Source organism: Haemaphysalis longicornis, unplaced genomic scaffold, assembly GCF_048455015.1.
Source record: "Haemaphysalis longicornis isolate Haplotype H1 unplaced genomic scaffold, Haemaphysalis longicornis Haplotype H1 scaffold_14, whole genome shotgun sequence".
NCBI classification, from domain to species: Eukaryota; Metazoa; Arthropoda; class Arachnida; order Ixodida; family Ixodidae; genus Haemaphysalis; species Haemaphysalis longicornis.
In genome coordinates, this window is record NW_027526245.1 from 15706910 (window position 1) to 15729980 (window position 23071).

General features: G+C 50.3%; 1 protein-coding gene across 4 annotated transcripts in view; it reads left to right on the top strand.

The window, feature by feature from the left end:
• Positions 1–23071, top strand: part of LOC144165165 (uncharacterized) — a 380643-nt gene that overhangs the window by 70399 nt on the left and 287173 nt on the right. For all 4 annotated transcript variants that reach the window (XM_077695272.1, XM_077695273.1, XM_077695269.1 and 1 more), the window contains exon 2: positions 17188–17278. In XM_077695272.1, the coding sequence (XP_077551398.1) occupies positions 17188–17278 (91 nt within the window). The remainder of the gene's footprint in view (positions 1–17187; positions 17279–23071) is intronic.

Here is a 23071-nt window from a genome sequence, read left to right on the forward strand (position 1 = left end):
TGAAGGGTGCCTGGCAGCCCGTAAACACAGCAGCTGTCTGGCAAAGGTAAAAAGCATACACATGCTAATATATACGTGAAATCAACAGATATATACAGATGCATACATGCAATAACAATGTATAAGTGCACATACTCGTAGGTAATATTAATCATGACATACATTAAGTAACAATAGAAAAAAATGCATAGACACAATAAACACAATTCTGAAATATAACAGAACCAGCTATACCTTATCCAAGGCGTGCGACACTTCACTGTGCGAAAGAAAAAGAAACCAGTACAAACAATAAAAGCCTATACAAGTGCACAAAAGTTAGACCAATAACTATCTGGCCACAAAATATTTTCGCAGATTCGTCTTCATACACTTTCTGTAGTCGATACCATCTTTTTGAAATTTGTTAAGGATCGAGGGCAATGAATATTGCAAGGACTGTAGAAAATACCCGGTGCGACGAAGGGGAACGAGCCACCTGTCACCGCTGCGTGTGCGAGAGTCGCTTGCTTGAGGAGTAATGCTTGAAATTGTTGTAATGAAGTTTCGGAATTTGTCATTAGAAAAAAGATACGAATTAAGTAGACGGAAATCATAGTAATTCTTCGCGCTAACTATTTCATGCCGGGAAAACAGCGGTGCACTAGGATCTCTGAAAGGGACATTTGAAATAAATCGAAGTGCTCTCTTTTGCAGGCGTAATATTAAGTCTAGGTTATGCATCGTAGGTGTTCCCCACACTAGGTGGCAGTAGTTAATGTGGGTAGCAAATAGGGCGTGGTAAATTTTTAGCTTAATGTGTTCTGGGAGAAAATGGCGACATCGCGATATCGCACCAGCGGCGGATGACAGGGATCTAGCTAGCATTTCAACGTGCGACGTCCATGTGAGATCTGCAGAAAAGGTGATACCTAGTATTTTATGTTTGTCAACTATTTCAACAGGCGTTCCCCCTAATGTTAATATACTTTCCACCTTTGCTGCTTTGTTCTTAGATTTAAATAAAACTGCCTTAGTTTTACCCGCGTTAATTTTAAGTCCATTGGTGTTTGACCATTCAAAAACTTCAGTAAGTGCTTTTTGAGCTTTTAACATGATTTCCTCTATATTACTGCCCGAAACAAAAAGACTGGTGTCGTCTGCATACAGCAGGAAGGTAGCATCACAAGGAATGTTAACGATGTCATTGACATATGCATTGAAAAGTAAGGGCCCTAGAATGCTTCCTTGGGCTACACCACAGGAGACTGTTTTGAAAGAAGAATAAAAATCGCCTATCGCCACGCGTTGCTGTCGATCAGAAAGATAGGACGTAAACAGGGAACTTGACACGCCGCGTATTCCGTAGTCATACAACTTATTTAGTAATATTTTATGATTTAGATAGTCGAAGGCTTTGCTAAAATCGATAAATATACCTAACGTCATTTCGTTTTTTTCTATGTTGGCGATTATAAGCTCCTTCTGGGTTAATAGCGCCGTCTCTGTAGATTTGCCTTTCTGAAAGCCATGTTGGCATTCCGAGGGTACGTTATATCTACACAAAAAGCTGTCTACACGTGAGTAAATTATTTTTTCTAATCCTTTTGAGAAAACCGGAAGTATGGATACTGGTCTGTAGTTATTAGGGTCATTAGCATTGCCACTTTTGAAAAAGAGAGACACTTTCGCCTTCTTCATAGCACGTGGGAAACAACCGGAACACAGAACGAGATTAAATATATGTACAAGGCACGGCACGAGAATATCCATTACATGCTTAACGGGTTTTATTTCAATATCGTTAACATCTTTAGCCCTGCTGTTTTTTAAGCCCATGAATCTCCGGTAAACCTCAAGTTAATTCGTTGGACTGAGAAATATTGTGTCATCGTTCTGAAAATGGGTTGGGGAGAAGGTAAGGTTTTTTTGCTGGTCGAACCATATTTACAAAATGCTCATTAAAATGATCACACAACGGAACGCCTTCTAAATTGCGGCCCTCTACAACTATGTTAGAAAGAATATTTTTTTCCTTTTTACGTCCTAGAGCTTCATTAAAAATTTTACATACTTTATCAGGTCGTTGCTCTGAAACGTTACCAAAAAGATTTTGGTGGTATAATGCTTTCGCCTTCTTTAGCTCAGAGGTTACTTTGTTCCGATATTTTTTGAACGTCGAAAAGTCAGAAGTATTTTTTGTGCTTAGAAACGTTTTGAAAAGTTGGTTCTTGCGTTTGATCATTTTTATGTGTTGTGGTCCTACCCAAGGCTTCCTTATCTTTGTTTTAAATTTTGCACTGATGTATGGAAAACAGGCATTGTAATGTTTACAAAAGACGGACAAGAATTTACTGTAACTAGAGTCTACATCGGTCTCAGCGTAAACGGATGACCAGTCTTCATTTACCAGGCATGTCCGAAATAAATTAAGGTTGTGGTTTGAGAACGATCTGAACTTTACTTTAGCTTTAAGCCTGCGAGGTTCTTCTGCTAGTACGCTACTTGAATAACGAATAAAAATAGGGCAGTGATCGCTAAGGCCGCAGCTTATCGTACCAGCCAAATGAACCTCGGTGTCTGCATTAACGGTAAAAAGATCAAGAATTGATTGACCAGATTCAGTTACACGTGTCGGCGTTGAAATAACGTTCTGGAATCCGCACGAGAAAATATGATTACAAAATGTCCGGGAACCAGCGGTATTATCTAGCAAATTGATATTAAAATCACCAACGAGCAGCATTTGGTACTGATGAAAGGAAGAAAATTCAAGCAGTTCTGCTCGGAATTCAAAAAATACAGTTACATTACCAGAAGGGGGGCGATATAAGACAGCGTAAATGTTGCTACCATTTGTCAAGCACAATACCTCGTAGTCCGGAGTCACACGTGTGTACTGTTGTAGCACTTCGCACTGCAAACGCTTTCTAACATGTATCGCCACCCCACCACCGCGCATTCCAGTTCTGTTGATAAAGTAATGATTATATTCATATAAAATTAACATGTCACTATGTATGTCGTACCAGGTTTCAGACAGCATTATGATGTTGAACAGAAAGTGAAATTCAGTGAAAAACATGGTCAGTTCATGTTGTTTAGGCGAGGCGGAACGTGCATTAATGTGAAGAGCAGAAACAGTGTCCTGCGCTTTTGGTGCAACTGCAATTTCACATGGCAAGGAATATTCATGATAAAACATGCGACAAAGAAGATAAAGAAGGAGAATGGGAGCTACTCGCTAAATCAGCAGATTTTGCTCAGGTCCCGGTCTGTCTGTTGAGTGAGAGAAGGAGAATGGGAGCTACTCGCTAAATCAGCAGATTTTGCTCAGGTCACGATCTGTTGAGTGAGCGCGGAGCTGGGCAGTGGCATTGAAGCCGGTTTTTACAGAAGCATCTTGGTAGCCTTACCATCGATGACCCGTTTATCCCCAAGAATTCACTTAAAGTCATAGATTATATTAAGAATGACGTCTCGGTGGGGCTTGCCTTGTCCGTCGACGTTGAGGATTTGTTATATTTTGTGCCGCACTCGGAACTGTTTGCGTCTGTTAGGCAATGCATTGACGTAAACGGCGTGGTCAAGTTGCAGAAGTCTTGTGGTATGTTGGTGGACTGTTTTATGCGCTTGTTGGAGTTTCATCTGGACGCAACGTTTGTTTCTTTCGAAGGACGCACGTACCGTCGGCAAAACGCTTGTCTATAACGGGTGAGCGGCATGCTCCGGACTGCGCGGGAGACATTTGGTGATAACGCCTGGTTTGAGACCGGTAGAGTGTGAGCATGCGCGACCCGCATCAGCGCGATGGCTATTTCCCTCCTCGCTGTGCCTGTCGCTTAGGCTTCCGTACCCTCTTTCGCCGTGAGAAGCGCTGCCCGCGCTGCCGGGCCGGGAAACAAAAGTGGAGATTACCGATTGTTAGTACAGCGTTGGCTGCGTTTAATTACCTGCAACGCCACTTAATTTTCGCAGTGCACTACGGAATTTAGACAGGAGTGTTTTTTTTGTATGCGAGAACACTAACAACAATCGCCGAAAACGCATCGCTCCCGGCGTTCTGGAGTGACTAGATATTGGTCCGTGATCACTTGCAGAGCGCATTAAGTATTGTGGCATTAGCCCGTCAGCAGTGACGTGGAACGTCAAGCTCAGAAACCGGATAGTGGTGCACGCGGTACTCATGCAGCGTATTGGCAGAGCAATGACGCAATGACCAGCTGTGCGCCAAAGCTAATGCTGCAGAGCGCGCTAGCGTGAGTAATCTATCCCTTCGTTCCCCGGCCCGGCAGCGCAGGCATGCAGCGCTTATTACGCTCAAAGAAGGTGTGTAAGCTAAGGCGACGGGCACAGCTAGGAGGTACACAGCCATCGCGCTGATACAGGCCGCGCATGCTCACATTCTACCTATCTCAAACCAGGCGTTATCACTAGGTGTCTCCCGGGCAGTCATGAGCACGCTGCTCGAGTGTTATAGACAAGCCTTTTGCGGACTGTACATTCAGAAACAAGAAATTTGTATCGGGTCATGTGTTGCGCCAGTCTTATGCAATATTTTTCTTGCTAGTGTCGACCGGGACTTGCTTTTCAGTTTTGACAAGGATGTCGTTATGCCTGTTTTTAGATATGTCGGCGCTTTTTTAGTGGTTTTAAGAAAACAGTGTTCCCCTAACTACCTTGCAACAGCAAAAGTGATTTTAGAGAATTTCAGCTGCCTTGGGAAAGGTCTTGCATTTACGCACGAGGTTCTAAGTCATGACGCCCCGCAGTTTTTAGATATTAACTTTAAGTTTTCATCCGACCATGTTTGCTGGGTCTAACGCCCGCGTGCACGTAAGCAGCTTCTGCCATTTTCATCATCTCATTCAAAGACTGTTAAAAGGGCCCTAGCGTCTCTGGTTTTAGAGTCTGCACTGATGAAGTCCTGTGCACATGCTGTTTAAGAGAGATTTGACTCTCAACTGAAGAGAATTCTGTCGGTCTTTTACCTTGGTGGGTGTTGCGGAAAGCCAGCAGGACACAAGGCGAAGCCTCTTGTTCTGCCCTGTTACGTACACCCTGAAAAAAGTGGCAGAACGGTGCAAAGTGCCGGTGGTGTTTTCTGCTCCACAAAAACTTGGCCGCCTGTGTGCGCAAATTTACGGCAAGCCCAAACCAAAAAAAAAAAATTCCCCCGCATTTCCCCGAAGGGGAGAATGAGGAAGTGCGAAGCACGGGGTGATGCTATGAGGGGGAGTTTGTTGAAGTTTGGTGGCATTTTGCCCGTTAGTTACATTAACACCCCCTCGTGATCACGTTCGGCTTAACACGCCTCGTTTGTCCCTCTGCGGAAATCTTGGTGAATTAACGTGTATGTTCGAGAGGAGGAGCGCACCGCACCGCAGCGCACCGCAGCTGCGAAGCGCCGACCGGAGTGAAGGGAGAGGAGGCGCAGTCACGTGAGAGAATGCAGAACTAGCGGGTTTGTAGTATCACGTGTACACCACGCAGTTATCAAGCCGCTATAACGCCGCTGAGTCGCCAACGCACGCCGCTGACGACGTAGTTCGAATGCGTCAAAGATATAAGGCGCGTTACTAACACTGATATCAACGTCGCGTACGTGGCTTAGTCGGTAGAGCGTCGCGCTGCGGCCGCAAAGTCCGCAGATCGAAACCTGGCGCCGGATGCTGTTTGTTTTATATATAGTGTAGTGGCCTGGCTGGCGCGCCGAGAGAGGGTGTTGCGAGCTGGAGAGTAGTGAAGGGGCTTTAGGAGAGTAGGCGAGGGGGGAGAGGAGGCGCTATGCGAGCGCGACGATTCAGGCTCGCTTAAGAAGTGCATTCCCACTTATTCCTGGCCAATCTCCCACGTGGGTATGTGCCATGTCACCGGCCAGGCAGCGCGCGCCCATCTCCCCCCGTTGCTAAGGAAGACGAAAAGCGCGCGCACCCGCAGCTGTTGCTATGCGGACGGCGGAAGGTTCGGGGTCGCTTATAAAGTGCATTCGCACTTAAAGGGCCCCTGACATGGGGTTTTTTGGGGGGTCGATGGTATCGGAGCGCAACGGCTATTTCTTGAACTAATCGTGACGTGTTTGTGCGCTCTTGATTTAATCAATTTTTTACGAGCGTAAAAACATCGGAAAGCTACAAAAAACATCTTTTGTGTGTGGGTGCTTTTACACAGTCCCACATATTTGTTTTATACCGGAGTGTAAAGCACTTACACACCGGGCCAAACCGGGCTTGACGCTCCTCCGTTCTCGGCGGAAGGATACAGTGAGCGCAGGAGCAACGACGCTTGCAGCCAGCGTGATCGCTCAGCGCTCCGTGTCTGGTGTCAGAGTATCATTAGTTTTCTTTGCATTTGTTTTCTTGGACGCTGTACCCGAATAGATTCTTTGCACCAACTGTGTTTCGAGCGTAGCCTCGACGTTGTTTCAGAGGTGGTAACGAACGGCGCGCCAAGGGAGCGCCGCGCCGACGACGAAGGAGGAGCTCCGCACGCAGCGCTTGGACGACGCCGGCCACTGCTCGTGATCACGAGGCGCACGCTCAAGTGCGCTCACGCGGGCTGAATAAATCAGTTCAAGCCCAAACGCTGTCGCAGCTGATTCTCTGCGGCGGTCGCGACAAGGGCAAGAGCATGCTCATCCCGTAACGACAACTGCCAAAGAGTTTCATTTCATTGCTTCCCATCAAGTCATGATCGCAGGAAAGTGTGGTTTGCTGCACCGGCCTTCTGGATGAACCTGTTGCCTAGTGTCCTTAGCGCGCTTTACCGTTTACCGTGTTAAATGAAGCAAGAGTAGCCGTTTGCCGCTGAAAACGAAAGGATTGCACTCTGCGGTTTCTGCATTCCGGCTTACCGGCTCTGCCGAGTGGTGACATCTGGCGAATTTGTCGCAAAGCAAATGACACAAACGTTTGTTGCCCAGAGCTGTTCGCTTACGCTTGAAATGGCTTGAATCTTAGACGTCTTAGATTGAACTCTCACAATACAATAATTTTTTTTATAATAGCCGTATACTTCTACTGTAGAGCTTAAAAAATCGAAAACACGACGTTGACGCCGCCATCTAGTGGGAAGAATTAGGACCAAGTATTGCATTAACCAGAATTCACGCCGCCGCTAAATATTTCGATATAAAATGAGTAAGATATATTGTAATGATTCCGCAGTTACCTATATTACCTAGCCCAAGACGATTTTGAAAGCATAAAAGAGCTATGCTAGTTCATAAAGGCATCTGAACCATTGGAAGCGTGGGAAGCTGGAGTAGGGGCGGAAATTTTGCTCGCTCATTGTAAAAAAAATTGTCATTTATTGTGCTCCTGATCATCATTTAGCAAGAATGTAGTAAACAACATCAACTAAGATTGCTTGCATGAAGCGCAGAGCACAGCGCATTTGCTGTGCCGTTAAGTTCCGGAAGAACGCCCACCCAAATTTAAGTACGTGATATCAAGTGAAAAATACGAGATGGGCGAAATTTCGGGTCAAGCGCGGAAAGGACGAATAAGAACACATGAATAGATGATTCGGGTCTGTTTTGTTCACTCATCGGCGCTAAAGCCATGGATTTTACAGGGTGGGCGCGCGTCTTTCAGTAAATTGAATATTTGACCCGTAAAAGGGGGTGGGCGATGTTTCGGGGGGGAGGGGGGGGGCGTTCACTCGGAACTTTCCGGTAATCTAATCAAAACGCAAGCGTACATTTCGCCGGCGCAGGGGGCTAGCTACTACAGTCGGTAGAAATTCTAGCCTCTGTATCGCTATGTAGCGACGGTAAAAATAAGTTACCGTTCACGGAAACTCTCGCGCATGCAAGGTCGACTTCCGCAATCACCAGTATCTCCTTCTCAAAGTCCGTAAAGACTGAAAACGTAGCTTAAAAAAAAAAAAGGACGTCGTCGTCTCATGTGCGACCCACTCGCTGAAGTAACCATGGTAACGACGACGCTCTAAACCAAACCGCCGCCGTCAAAAATCGCGGACATTCCGGCGGCCAACCATGAAATGAGTGCTTCGCCTCGGACGAGGTCGGACTATGTCGTCATCGCAAGCCGCCGAGCCAACAAATAGTTCTGTCTCGTCGGGGTAATAACTTTTGTTAGCGTGAGCGAATATGCTTACTATTTTTGGACTTGTTTCTACAAGAACTGTAGAGTACATTTCTGACACAAACAACGACACTTTGAAATCCATCTCAGGCCCCCTTTAAAAGTGCGAAAAGGAGCATGCCAAGCGCTTTGCGCCCTGTGACGTCGGGGTAGTCTACGAGATGCCGCTTTCATGCGGGGAGGCCTATATCGGCCAGACGGGCAGATGTGTGAATGACCGGGAACGCGAGCATAGTTCTTAACAATAATGCGCGCGCGCATTTACCCGCCCATTGCGAAGATTGCAGGCCTGTCAGTCCTTTGAAAAATGCAGACCTTCCTTTGACCAGATTACAATTCTCGGCAGGTGTGATAATACAATGGCGAGGGATCTCTTGGAAGCGTTTAATATTAAGCAGAAAGGGGACAAGTGCGTCAGCGATACATCTGTGCTTTTGCGTGCCAGTGAGTTTGAGTTTTTTGAAAACGTCACTTTGATCTAGCGCACTGTTTGTTGCGGTCCATTTAGTGCACCAAAGTGCGCATGCTCCTAATGATATATGTATAAAGATGAGACGATGCTTCAATAAATGTTAGTTGCAAGTGAGCGCTTGTCCCGTCGTCCTTCTTCATTGTCGTTGTCTAAGTCGCGCTCAATTTTTGAAGCAACTATTCAGCAAGGGAAAAAGAATGCCTTGCGGTGATACGGGCTATAACTAAATTCCGACCGTACCTTTACGGCAGGCCCTTCAAAGCCGTTAGCGGCCACCATGCCTTGTGCTGGCTTGCTAACCTCACAGACCCTTCCGGTAGATTCACTCGATGGAGCCTGCGGCTACAGGAATACGATGTGAGGGTTTTATACAAGTCGGGAAACAAGCTTACGGATGCTGATTGTTTGTCCCGAACACCGATTCCAACCGACGCACATGAAATGGAACATGTATGGACGACCCCGAGGATATCGGGGTCGTCCGTACAGCAGACATGGCCCATTCCCAGCAGCAGGATGCGGATCTGAAGCTGCTCATCGAAGACCTTCGCCGTGAAAACACCGCAGTACCACGCTTATTTCTGCGACCTTTACCGTCATATCTCCTGCGGGACAACGTGCTGTACAGTGGTGATCTGGCTGAGGGTGAACACGGGAGCGCGTGGCCGCCGGTACAATCAGAGCAGCCTGCCATGCCCAGCGCGAACCATCACGCATGCGCTGTGCGTGCCTTGCGATATTTTAAATGCAGAGCATTTCTTTAACTCACGATGTCACCCGGCGTTGGCGTGCCTCGGCGTCCGCAACAGCCGTTCCAGGTGCGCCCTCTCCCCCACTCCTCCTCTGCCGCATCACGCTACCCTCCTCGCTCTCAACAACAGGTCCGCACCCCTCCCCCTACACTATAAAAAAATAATACTTACCGGCGCCTGGTTTCGATTCCACGACCGTGCCGGCGGAACGAAAGGTACATGGTGCTCTACCCACTGCGCCACAAAGCTGACACAGAATGGAAGGCTACGAACGCGCCTTATATCCTTGACTCATTCAAGCTACGTCAAGAAGCTGCTGATACAACGCATTCACTACCTGTGGGCGGAACGCGAGGTACATGGTGCTCTTCCCACTGCGCCACAAAACCGACACAGAATGAAAGGCTACGAACGCGCCTTATATCCTTGACTCATTCAAACTACGTCAAGAAGCTGCTGATACAACGCATTCACTACCACCAACTCCCCAAACACTAAAAGTTAACGCAATACACCCACCCCCTATGCGACGCATTTACTCGAGTCCCCCTCGCGTGGAGATGGGCCCTTTTGCTTTCAGCGCACGCATCGCGTCGTCGGAGCGTCTGCTCGTCGTCTGCTATGTTGCGTCTCGTCTGATAATGGTACTTTGCTTTGATCCGCGATTCCTGGATCCTTGTATGAAAACGCCCAAATATAAAAATGTAAAGGATGATAGTTTTCTCCCGTATATTCGTACATTGAATGAAAGTCGTAGCGCCTGCGCCACCTTTGAGTGACCACCTTCGAAGCCTTGAATTGCGTGCTTCTATGTGCATTTGAAAGACTTTTAAATGCAGAGCATTTCTTTAACTCACAATGTCACCCGTCCGTTGGCGATCGGCGTCCGCAGCCAGACAGCACGTGCACCCCTCCCCCGCTCCTCCTCGCTCTCAACAACAGGTGCGGGCGCGCATGCGCGTGCTCCGGCGCTGAAAGAGGCGTTGCAGCAGCAGGTGCTACCTCCTCTCCCTCTACTGCGCGCGCTACGAATATAAAGCGGGTATCGGCGTGGCTCACTCCAGAGTAAGCAGAACAGAGCGCAGGAGTAGTCCTGCGCTCTGTTTTGCTTACTCTCGAGTTTGATCGTCGTCGAAGATCATAAGCGATGGAAGCAACACCTTCAACCAGTACCGCGACGCGAGCCAACGTCAGCGTCGCAGTACTAGTTCAAGACATCGTGCCATCCTCTTCATCGACGGCGGCAGAAGACAAGGTGGCGACACGGCGCGTTGCCGACGCCGAACGCAAGCATCTGAAGCGCGCTGCCGACGCCGAACTTCGTGCACGAGAAGCCGTTACGTACTTACATCTCTCGTCTCTCTCTCTCTCTCTCTCTCTCTCTCTCGTCTCGCAACCCAACTACCCAACCCCTACGTTAACAACAACTACAACTACCACCGCCAACTACCACAACCTACGCCACGTGACCACCCCCAATGCTCTGCATTTACTCGTGCCCCTCGCGCGGGGGCATGCGACGGAGGTTTTTTTGTAAGCTGTTGCAAAAATAAAGTGCTGTAAAATCTGCACGATCTTCTGATTGAGTCTGTTTGAAACATGTGGACGAGTTACGCTCCTGTGCCGAAACCATTATGTTGGAGCTAAAGAACGAATTACCGCTCACGCGGAAATATTTTTATGTGGATTATAGTTTCCACTCACTGATACAGTGGCTGATAGCTCCACAGCTACACGCGCGATAAACATAGCAGACGACGCGCAGACGCTCCGATGACGCTGTGCGCGCGCTGAAAGCATAGCCTCGCTCGGCACGCAGAGCGCATGCTTGATGGTTCGCGCGGGGCACGGTAGGCTGCTCTGATAGTACCGGCGGCCACGAGCTCCCGTGTTCACCCTTAGTGAGATCACCACTGTACAAACAAAGCTACAACACCAACGAGAAATTTCTTCTGGTTGTGCCATCTGCTCTTCGAGGAGAAACTTTACAAGCCTACCTTGACTAGCATTTCGCCGGACATTTGGGAGTTAGTAGCACATTCGCACGGATCTATGCAAAGTACTACTGGCCAAACCTGCTTCGGTCAGTACCACAGTATGCAAGGACTTGCCGTGGTTGCCAGAGCCTCAAGAGCCTGTAGTGTGTTTAATTGAGCCTCAGAGCCTCAATTAAAAACACCAATTGTATTAGCACTCTATAAATGCGTTTCTCGTCTCAACAAGGACAATTACGGGCCTATTGCCATCTTATCGAGCCTATCGAAATACTAAAACAACAACTGTTATTAACTATGGCATGTTTTCTAGACAAACATCACCTGCGCAGTACGGTTTTGTGGAAGGCAAGGGAACGCAGGTAGTACTGGAAGAATTTTATGACGAATTTAACTCTTCTTTTCAACATAATCATCTGACTTGTGAGCTCTTCCTTGACGTAAGTGAGGCTTCAGACAGCGTTTGCCATAAGTTGTTGCTGTATAAACTTTCCACACTTGCCTTCCGTGGTGTCTTCTTCTTGGTACTTACAAATTTCTTCCAGAGAAGATGCAAGTTGATTAAAATCAGAGAATGTGAGAGCGTTCCTTGATTATAAAAGCTGACATTCCTCAAAGTTCCATTCTAAGCCCGTAAGTGTCTAATATTTATTATATGAACCTTGTGAAATGTGTGCTCTTGTCCTTGTATCAGTACGCCGACGATACCGTTTGTATTGCTTCCGCTAAAGAGTGCAAGGATTTTACTAGAATGCCCTTTGTTACTACAAAGGAAGAAATGATATAATGAATTGTTTTAGAAATATATCAATTAATGTTGAAGCAACTAAAACGCAATTAGTTTGCTTTCATAGTTCCTTCAAAAAGATTATCCATTTTTGCTACATACAACTGATTGTTCGCGTTGCACGTGTAATCCTATCAAATATTTACTATCTGTAAAGAATCCCGGACCGTGACCTGTCCTGAAATTCGCACCTTTCGCATGCGTGCAAAAACCTGCGAGCTGTGTCCGAGCTGCGTTAATACTGCGTCAAATGCTTATGTCAGTACGGAAAGTTGTCACGCATGCCTTAGCTTACTTTCGATACGGAATAACAGTATACGGACAGTGTTCACTTAGTTGGAACAACAGAATTGACAGAATTCTGCGATGTATTTGAAAAAAAACGTTGCTAATGATATATGCTGTCATTTCAATAATACTGCTCGTACCGAATTGCGATCAATAAGTAACGAACTTTGTCGTAAGATAACATTTTTGGACGCGCCTAATGACGCAGCCTTATATACCTGTTCGTGGATAAATACCGAAATATCTTTACTGTATTCCCCCATTGTGGACTAGATACGATAAATGGATGCGAAGATATTACGTCTCTAGAGAGAGAGAGAGAGAGAGAGAGAGACTTTATTATAAGTAACCCGGCTTCAGGGGGAGCACCTCACAGGGTTCCGCCCTGACCTTAGTGTCCAGGGACACGGGACTGGACGATCGTCTTCAAGGTCCCGCGAGCGGAGCGCGAGGAGTGCCGGGGGCGCCGGTGAGGCGACCGGCCTCCTGCTCGGTCCGCCGCTGCGTACCCAGAGCCGTCGCCAGCAGCTGAGTTACCGCGGATTGCGATGCGAAGTCCTTAGCCATCAGTCCTAGAGTCACCCACTCGGGGATGGTCCGTGGATGTCCCCTGCGTTCATGTTCATCACATCCCCATAGCACGTGGGGTAAGTCCGCGATCACCACACCACACACACTGCACATGTTCGACGGATAGAGTCCAGGGCACACATGATGCGCCAAGGCTGGGGTGAGCACCGATCCCGTCTGGAGTTGGCGGAGATGTACTTCTTCTTCTCTAGTGAGACTACGATGTGGTCGGGCCATCTTTCGCCTTCGCGCCCTGTACCACTCGAGCACGTCACTGTACCCGGTGATAGGGCTGAAGTCGTTCTCGTGGTCGTCGCGGCTGGCAACCGCGTCCCCGTCCGTTGTCGAAGGTCCGTATGCCGTCGCGCGGTGTGCGAGCTCGCGCGCGATGGTGTCGGCATCTTCGTTTCGGTTGGGAGTGCCTCTCTGTAGTCGACCGACGTGAGCCGGGAACCAGCGGAGGTAAACCCGACCGCCTCTGTGCGGAGGTAGTATTTCGTGAGCGACACGGCCCACCGTCATCCTGCTGTAGTTGTTGATTGCTGTCAACGAGTCGCTAAGAACTGTGCTGACTTGTAGGGGTCGGCACGTGAGCGCCAGTGCGATGGCCGCCTCCTCGGCTTGTGTTGCCGTATCCACTCGTACGCTGCCAGCAGCAACACACTCCCCGGTGCTTGCTCGTACGACCGAGAGCGCATATGTCCCTACTCTGTGAGGGTATGCTGCTGCGTCAACATACTACGCGTCAGCGTCGTTTTCGTACGTGTGCGCCAGAGCGTTTGCTCGCGCCTTCCGGCGTCCGTCATCGGTCCCCGGCTGGACGTTGCGGGGAGGCGGAGGGACGACTAGTTGCAACGAATGGAGACGCTTTCGTCTTTCATCATGCTTCGGGTAATCATCTTCTTTCTCTTCCGCTGCTGAACTGGTTCCCTCCGGAGAGGTTAGACCCAGTCTGCGCAAGATAGTTCTGCCAGTTTTGGTGACTCCGAGTCGCACGAGCTGCGAGGTGCGTTGGGCTTCGCCGATCTCCTCCAAAGTATTATGTATTCCCAGATCCGCTAGAGCAGCGTTGCTGGTCCCTGGGAGCAGACCCATGATCGCTTTATACGCCTTGCGTATGGCGGCGTTGATTTTATCCCTTTCATGTCTGAGCCATTTATGGAACGACCCTACGTATGCGACGTGGCTGACGACGAATGCCTGAGCCAACCTGAGCAAACTGGCTTCCTTCATTCCCTGCTTCCTGGTGGCGACTTGCTTTATGAGGCGGGTCGCTATGCCTATCTTTGTGATCAATCGGTCCACTGCTAAAGAGTTTCCGCTGCCGGTGTTAATATGCATTCCGAGGACACGCAGGGCGTTCACGTGCGGGATGACGCCGCCGTCTCTCGTGCGTAGCGTGACCTCCTAGGCCTCTTTCGCCGCAGACTGGCGCCAGTGGCCCGCAGGGGGAAGAATGAGAAGTTCAGACTTCTGGGGAGAGCAGTACAACCCCGTGCCCTGAAGTCGTTCTTCGATGCAGTCGATGGCCTGTTGTAGGGTGGTCTGTAGGTGTCCAATCGTGCCCCCGTTCATCCAGATCGTCACGTCGTCCGCATAGATGGTGTGATTCACGGACGGTATGCGAGTCAGGCCCTCGGCGATTGGCAGCATGGCAAGGTTAAAGAGGAATGGAGATATCACCGCTCCTTGTGGGGTTCCCTGTCCTCCTATACGTCTCTAGAGGAAGTGGGCCTAGTAGGATGTTGATGACGATGACGCTGACATTTAATGCTCCAACTGTTTCGAGCGAAGCGAGTTGATCCGCTGGCTTAAATCAGAGCCTGTCGTTTGTGAAGCGCTATTTTTAGAGCCGCGAAGATCTATTGATTAGGCCCATGATGACCAAGAACCTACGCTTTTACTGCAAAGCTAACTCGCCCCCACTTTTCATTCCGGTGTCATTGATTTACCCGGCGCCGCTCCGGGGCTCCTCCGCGCCACCGCTGACATCTCTTTCACAACTATTTTCCCCATCGCCTCTGGCGATTCCCCGGTGGAAAATTACGCAGTCGGCAGCTAACGGCGGTATTCTCTTATCAGATGATTTCGAAAAATAAAACTTTTTCTGCGCACCGCGAGCTGCAGTTTTGTCGGTCACAGCGCATTTCTGCTGCGCCTCAGGAGGTGTTCGCGTGATCAGCGTATGTAGTATGGGGGCGGGCGCAACTCTTCTGCTACCTCGCAGTGCACCGCAGCCACCGGCCAGCAACAATGTTGCAAATGCTGCTTGAACCTCCCGCGAAAATTTCAGGTGCTACGGATTAGCCCTGCACAAGGGAGCAGCAAGCATGTCGTTGCATATCGTGTTTAAACTCCCGCGCAAACGTCACGTGGTTTGTATTAGCAAAGAATAGAACCGTGTCTGGTGAAAGTGTCGGTGAGGGTGGCGAAACATCAAACATGTGTGAGGGAAAGGCAGTAAGATAGATGACGCCGAAGCCGCACGTGTCGCACTCCACTTCACCCTTCGCAAGACGCTCCTCTCTGTTTTCTTTCGTCCCTGCTGCGTTCGATCACTCGCTTACGCGGAAATAAACACAGGCCGCTCCCGCGAAGCCCAGGTAACGGCTGCCAAACGGCTGCCCCTAACCGAACCACCTAAATGACCGACCGAACCTAAACGACCGAAACTCGCCGTCGCCATTTCCACTCAAATTAACTTCGCCTAGTAGCTGCGAATCCCTACCGGTACAAGAGAAACTTCCCCAGCTGGAACGCTGGCTCGAGCGAGCGAAGCCTTACGAGGCCTTACGAGCGACATTTTCGCCGGTGCCTTTCACACCTAAGTATGCGGCATCACCGGTTGCCGGTTTAGGCGGACATGGTTTGCGGCTACCAAAAAGGGGGCGTGCATGCACAGCTAGACTTCATGCCGCGACTGATGAAATGCCGGTTGTGCTGGTATTGAGATGTCGAAATTACATGGCTATGTGCGGTTATTCGGCTGTCCTCAAACGAGTGGTTCCAGTGTGGGTTGACGTGTTGCACAGACATCTTGCACACAAAGTAAGATGTATATGAGGGGGAAAGAAAATGGACATCCAGACGTTTGTACGCGTGAATAGAACTCAAGAGATTTAAGGTTTTAAATCGTTATGGTACGGATGCATGCGGTTTCTTTGGAGAAAGAAGAGCAAGAATCGTAGGGTTGGCCCGAACACAAGCGCGAATTGGCGCAGAAAGTAACGGAAAGCTGCTGGCACCGCCGTTACCGCTTCAAGTTCAGCTCGTGGAGTAGCGGCGAATTCCTCCCGGATGAACACCAAATTTCCCGCTTGGAACGCCGGTGTGCGCCAACATCACTTCTCCAGACGGCTTTCAGGGGGTATTTTCGAGGGCGTCTGTCACTTCTAAGCGCGCTCATATGACCAGTTTCCGGTTTAGGCGTGCGCAGGTTTCTAGAGGAGAATGGTGGGAGGGAGGTGGGCGAGGGGGAGGGGGCTTGCAGGCGGTTTGATTGGTTTGATGCGCTTACTGATGGATGACATGTCCGTTCTTGTGGTGCGAGATTTAAACGCGGGCGTCAAACGGATTAATGGGACCTGGATTAATGGTAGAGCGGATTGGCTTTTTGTGTTAGGCTATATTCAGATTACCGACGCAAACCCATATCGTGGTATATGGACGTAAGAATGCCATGTCACGCAGTTCGGTTGGCTGAGACGTGCGATGACGTCATTCTTTAAAGTTATTGCAACAGTTGCGGCAACAGTCTGAACCCAGCCTTACGCAAACTGTAAGATACTTACGACGCGGAAGGGACATAGAAAGGGACATGTTTATCTGGAGGGAAAAGCTTGGATCCGTCATAGGTTCATTCAGCTAACTGGCTATGAAATATGCTCCAGCGCAAATTACGATACACGCATTCTGTTTCGTGCAGTCCGTGGCCTGCGTCCAGCTTTTGTAGGTCATCCTTCTTCAAGAATGGAAGGGCACTAACTTTTTTTGGTCAATATTGCTTGATTGCACGGCACTGCCACTCCTAGTTTCCTATATGAGTACGTAATGTGAACTCGTCTAGTTGGTACTGGTTCATTTTTCTATTACGCGGAACCACGAAGACTGTGCGCAAGACGCAACGCAGCGCACGGCGCTGTTCCCAGTGTCGTATGCGCCTACTAGTCTTCGTTGTACAGCACAGTGGCAGAGCGAACCTGTGATAGCCTGCGATAGGTGATGCATTTCTTTGCAGGTTTGCAGAGTGCTGGCATCCGTCGCCTGCGTCGTGCTGCTGGTGTCCTACACGCAGGAAGGAGGTGCTGAGCAAGGCAGCACCGTCAAATGTACGTCATCCCTTATCCTTGGCTGCGCCAAAAAGAACCAGAATATACGAGGCGTAATAATTACCATGGCCTGTATGGGACACAACTAGACGATTCGAAACTTTGTTAATTTGAGAGTACTTATAAACTTTAAAAGCTCCTTGCTATCAAAGTTTGTCACAGAATACTGTATCCGCGGGAAAGCCACTCAATGCCGCTGAATTTATCTCCCTGTTTCTGGGCAGCCTTCATCTCAGGAGAGCTTCAAAGTCACAATTTGCAAAAAATTTGAGCCATTTTACTCTGGGAAGGTGGGTGACCAGCGGTGCTTTTTAGCCTATGCCATACATGTGACACGAAATTTAGGCGAGAAGCATGAGCAAATTTTATTTCGACGTGTGCAAGCAGTGCGGCAAGGTAGGCCACAGAAGAGACGTTTCCGCGATGCCGAACGCGAGGGTGTGCTTCGAGTGCGGGGCCAACAAGCCAGCGGAAGGCCGCGAGCAAGTGTGAAAGCCAAAGGGAAAACTCTGCGGAGGGCAGCACCCGGCCGGAAACAGAAGCTGCAAGAACAGTTACTTGGTAAACATGTAAACACGAGAAGGGCGATGGGAGCGCCAGATAGCGGAGCAGCTGGCGAAGCACCAGCTGGCGCCCGGCGAGTTTCCGCCACTCACCAGCGGAGCCGGTTGTAGCCGCCTCCACGAGTCGCGCCGTGAAGCCAGAGGAAGAACTGAAGACAGAGCGCGAGCCGCCAGCGCCACAGCCGCTCGGGATCCAGAGACTGAGTTAGCTGGGCCGACGCAACAAACTCGGGAGCCGGCAAGAAAGTGCAGCCGCAGTCGCAGCAGCAGCACCAACGACGACAGCAACAGCAGCAAGTCGTGGCGCCTGAGCAAAGCGGCGGGAAAACCTCAAGATCTACACCCAGGACGGGTCGGCGATCCCCAGGGTATCCGACATCAGAGTACTGGGTATGCTTCTCAACGAGAAGGGCAACAATGGGGAAACAATGGCGAAGATCGCCGGCAAGGCGGCCAGCGCCATTCGGCTCATGAAACGAGTTTCCAACAGGAAGAGGGGGCTGCGCGAGGAGAACCTCATACGACTAGTGCAGTCATTCGTAATGAGCCACATAACATACGTGGCGGCGTTTCACAAGTGGAAAACAAATGAGAAGAAAAAGCTGGAATCGCTCATTCGAAAGGCGTATAAGACGGCCATCGGACTACCCGAGTCTACAAGTACCGAGCGACTGCTAATCCTGGGCGTACACAACACCTTGGACGAAGTCATCGAGGCCCAACGGGTGGCGCAGCTAGAGAGGCTAACCATAACCAAAGCGGGCAGAAGAATCCTGGACAAGCTGGGATACAACTACCATGAACAGCAGGGAACCAAGACCCAGCTACGAGGCGACACCAGGGACAAAATCCAGGTGGATGCAGTTCCGCGCAACATGCACCCGGAGTACAACGAGGGCAGGCGGCGAGCACGGGCCAAGGCGCTGGCGGAACTCCACGCCGGGGACGCTGGAGCCCGCTACGTCGATGCAGCAGAATACTGCAACGAACGTGGCTTCGTGGTGACGGTGGTCGACGCCGAGGGCAACCTCCGAGCGGCGGCCAGCGTTGCAAGCGGGAGACCCGAGGAAGCAGAGGAGGTGGCGATCGCGCTGGCCCTCAAAGATCCAGGCTGCACAACGGTCCTGAGTGATTCCAGGCAAGCTGTCAAAAACTTCTCCAAAGGCAGGGTTTCCCCCGTAACGGAGAAACTACTGCGAAGACAACCAAGCCTCACGGGGAAGACGAGAATCAAGTGGTTCCCGGCACACGCAGGTACGGTGTCGGCACGTGCTCAGAACCACAATGAAACCGCACACGCTCGTGCGCGCGAACTCACTAACCGCGCCGGGCAAAGTGGCGGAGAGCATTTGTGGCACAGCACACGAGACCGAATGACTACCTACAAAGAAATTACTCAGGCCTATCGACTTGCCAGACGCAAGCTCCCGCCGCCTTGCAAAGGATTGAGCAGGGAGCAGGCGGTCATCTATAGGCAACTCCAAACAAAGACGGTCCCGACCCCCTACCTAAAGCACAAGATGTACCCGGAGACATACCCTAATGCAACCTGTCGGGTGTGCCGCAAAGCTCCAGCAAGGCTCGAGCACATCGTCTGGGATTGCCTCGCGTACCCGGACGAATCAAACACAAGAACGATGCCACCTGCCTTCGAGGAGGCGGTGCGGACTGAAGACCAAAATCTTCAACTCCAGGCTGTCCAGCGAGTCATCGTGGCGCTGGCCAGGCAGGAGGACCCCGGCTACCCGGTGACGGGGAGAGGACCCCTAGCCGGGTTGGCTACATCTGCGGTGACGACTCTGGCCAAGTCATGAAGACCTAGCAATAGGACTTCATTCGCAGGCCCCAAAGAAGTTTTCCCAATCCAATCCAATCGGAAGAAAGCGATTCGATGAAGGTGCTAAGAGAGGCGACCCAGAAACTCGGGCGGAGAAACAGTGATCTGGAAGCGACGATCGACAGAATCAGCAGAGAAGTGGAAGAAATCAAGAAAACGGCGGTGGCCATAATGCAGCGGCTACAGACCCAGCCACACCAACAACAGCAGACAATACAACCGGCGCAACAAGTAGAGATGGAACTGAAAGTAGACACGAACCAGAATTCGGCGGCAGCGGGCCCCGCATCCAAGAGAAGGGCAATCAAGAACCTAAAAGATCATAAACTCAGTGAGAGAATGGAAAACCCCGAAGACCGGTTCGACGGGATGGAGAAGAGGATCGACAACTTCGAAGAGTACATCCGAACGACGTTCACTAGGTCGACAGACGACCGGTTCACATCGTTCGAGAGAGCGTGCCAGCAGCTGGCTACGACAGCACAAATTCTAGTGGCGCAAATGGCCAACATCCAGCAATCATGAACGGGACACCCACAGCAACAGCAACCGCAGCAGTACCGACGAGGGGCCTCCTGGTGTGGCACGTTAATTGAAACGGCTTCGCCACAAAGAAGGCTGTACTACAGCAGCACCTACAACAAGTACCGAGAAAGCCAGACGTAATCATGCTGCAAGAGACCCGCCCCGACGAAGCCAGACTCCCGGGATGCCGGACCCACGCCAGCCCGCCCAGATCGCAAATTGCGGCCGGTAGGCCCGGTCGGGGGGTTTGCACTCTGGTCCGAAAGGGCATCGCGTACGTTCACCATGAAGTACTAAGCAAGATCACCATCGAACACAGCACGGTGGAGGTAATTACGGGGAAGAAAAAAAAGAGGGAGAGGACGTTCCTGACGAATGTCTATAGCAGCCCGTCATATGGCAGACAGAAATTCAAGGCGCTGCTACACGAGGCGAGTAAACCGACGGCGCCCTATATTGGGTTCGTTATCTGTGGGGTCTACAGACAATGGATCCACAGCTACCATCATCCCCCATAAGGAGAGCAGTAAAATACCTATAATGAAGGGCGTCAGAGAAGCGACACAATCTCTCCAATGTTATTCAAAGCATGTTTACAAGAAGTATTCAGGACATTGTATTGGGAACAGGTGGGAGTATGAGTTAATGGAGGATACCTCGGTAAGCTCAGATTTGCTGATGTTGCCTTGCTAAGTAGCTTGGGGTACGAATTACAAACCACGCAGGACAGAGTAGAACCGTGGGCCTGAAAGTTGATATTCAGAAAACTAAAGTAATGTACAATAACCTCGTTACAGAACAGCGGTTTGAGATAGGTGGCGAGGCAGTGGACGTGGTAAGCGAATATTTCTACTTAGGCCAAGATGTGACCCCGGATCCCAACCATGAGGAAGATATAATTAAAAGGATAAGAATTGGGTGGAGTGCATTCGGCAGGCATTCCCAGATAATGAATGGCAGCCTACCATTTTCCCTGAAGAAGAGAGTGTATGACAGCTGCATCTTACCGGTACTCCCCTACGGTGCAGAAATTTGGAGAATTACTAAGAGGGTTCAACTTAAATCGAGCATAACTCAGCGAGCAATGGAACGGAAGATGATAGGTGTAACATTAAGGGACAAGAAGAGAGCGGAGTGGGTCAGGCAACAAACGCGTGTTAAGGACATACTGGTAGAAATTAGGAGAAAGAAATGGACGTGGGCGGGTCATGTAATGCGAAGGCAAGATAACCGTTGGTCATTAAGAGCAACAGAGTGGATGCGTAGAGAAGGCAAGCGTCGCAGGGGGCGGCAGAAAGTTAGATGGGCAGATGAGATCAAGATGTTTGCGGGGATAAATTGGTCGCAGTTAGCACAGGACCGGAGTAATTAGAGATTAATGGGAGGTGCCTTTTCCCTGCAGTGGCCGTAGATAGGCTGGTGATGATGATGATCTGCGGGGACTTCAACGAGCATAAAGGGGCTGGGGATACGCCAGTAGGCTGGCAATGGGCAGAGACCTAATGCAAGACGCCACGGACCTGGGGCTGAGCGTAATCACCGACCCCGCATTCTCCACTCGCATGGGCAACTCGGTCGACTTGGACACCACGCTAGATCTCACGTTCGCCAGGGGCAGGAGCGCAGACACGGCGGAGTTCGGGTGGCGGAGTATGGGACACGAGCTGTGCAGCGACTGCTATATCGTCGACGTCACCGTACCGCTTGGAGACAACGAAGAGATCCGGAGAAGCCTTCGGAAACATCAGTTCACGGACTTGGACGCCTTCCGAGGACTTCTGCCTGAAGATCAAGGCAAAATAACGGACATCAAGGAGTGGGCCAACGAGATTTTGCAGAAGACGAGAGAGCCCACCAGGCAAATCGAAATGGACGCGCGCGTCGACAGAGTGGACAACCGCACGGCCTACCTAATCGAGGCCAAGCAGTCGATCCCGTCAAGATAGAAGACGCAACGGACGAACAGAAAACTGCGCAAGAATATCGCGGAAATTAACCGCGTTGCCCGAGTCGCACAGCAGGGCCCTTTGCGCGAAGCAAACGAACGAAGCCTGCAGCGCGGCGGGTGGACAAATGCACTGTGGCAAGATGTAGAACTTACTAAGATACGTACTGGACGAGACCAAGACCAAGTATCACCAGCACGACAACCTGGCCAAGACCTTCCACAGGGCGCTGGCCGAGCAGGAAGAGGCCGTGGTGAAGAAACACCTCGATGACAAGTATCTGTCGGCCATACCCACAGAGGCACAATCGGACTTCCAAGTTGAGACAAACGAGCGGTTAGATAGAGACATAGAACTGTGGGAGGTGGGAGCGGCCTTGCACGCCCTGAACACCAAGTCAATCGGTGGGCCCTACCGCGTGACGAACAGAGGACTGTAGAATCTGAACTAGAGAGTGATCGAGAACCTCACTGCATACTGCAACGGGTGTTGGCGAGCCGGGAACTGCCGATGCAGAGAAAGCCGGTCAAGAGGATCCTAATCCGCTTGCCGGGCGAACCCCCAAATATCGAGAACGTCCGACCGATCTGGCTCACGTCTTGCGTGGGCAAGGTGCAATGGCAAAAGTACCTGGAGGAAGTGGAGCTGCACCCGAACACCGTGATTGGGTTTCAAAACAAGCTCTCGACGCACGACGCCGAAATACTGTTGAAGAACAATTCTTGGATGACTACACCAACACGAGAGACAACCGGGCGATCCTGGGCTTGAACATGGAAAGCGCCTTCGACAAAGTGAGGAACTCGGCGATCCTAGGCCAGGTGTCACGACTGAACATAGGGAAGAGAACGTACAAGGTTATCAGAGACTTCCTGACGGAGCGGACTACCGGGACGAACACCGGTGACCTGGAGCTCCCCGA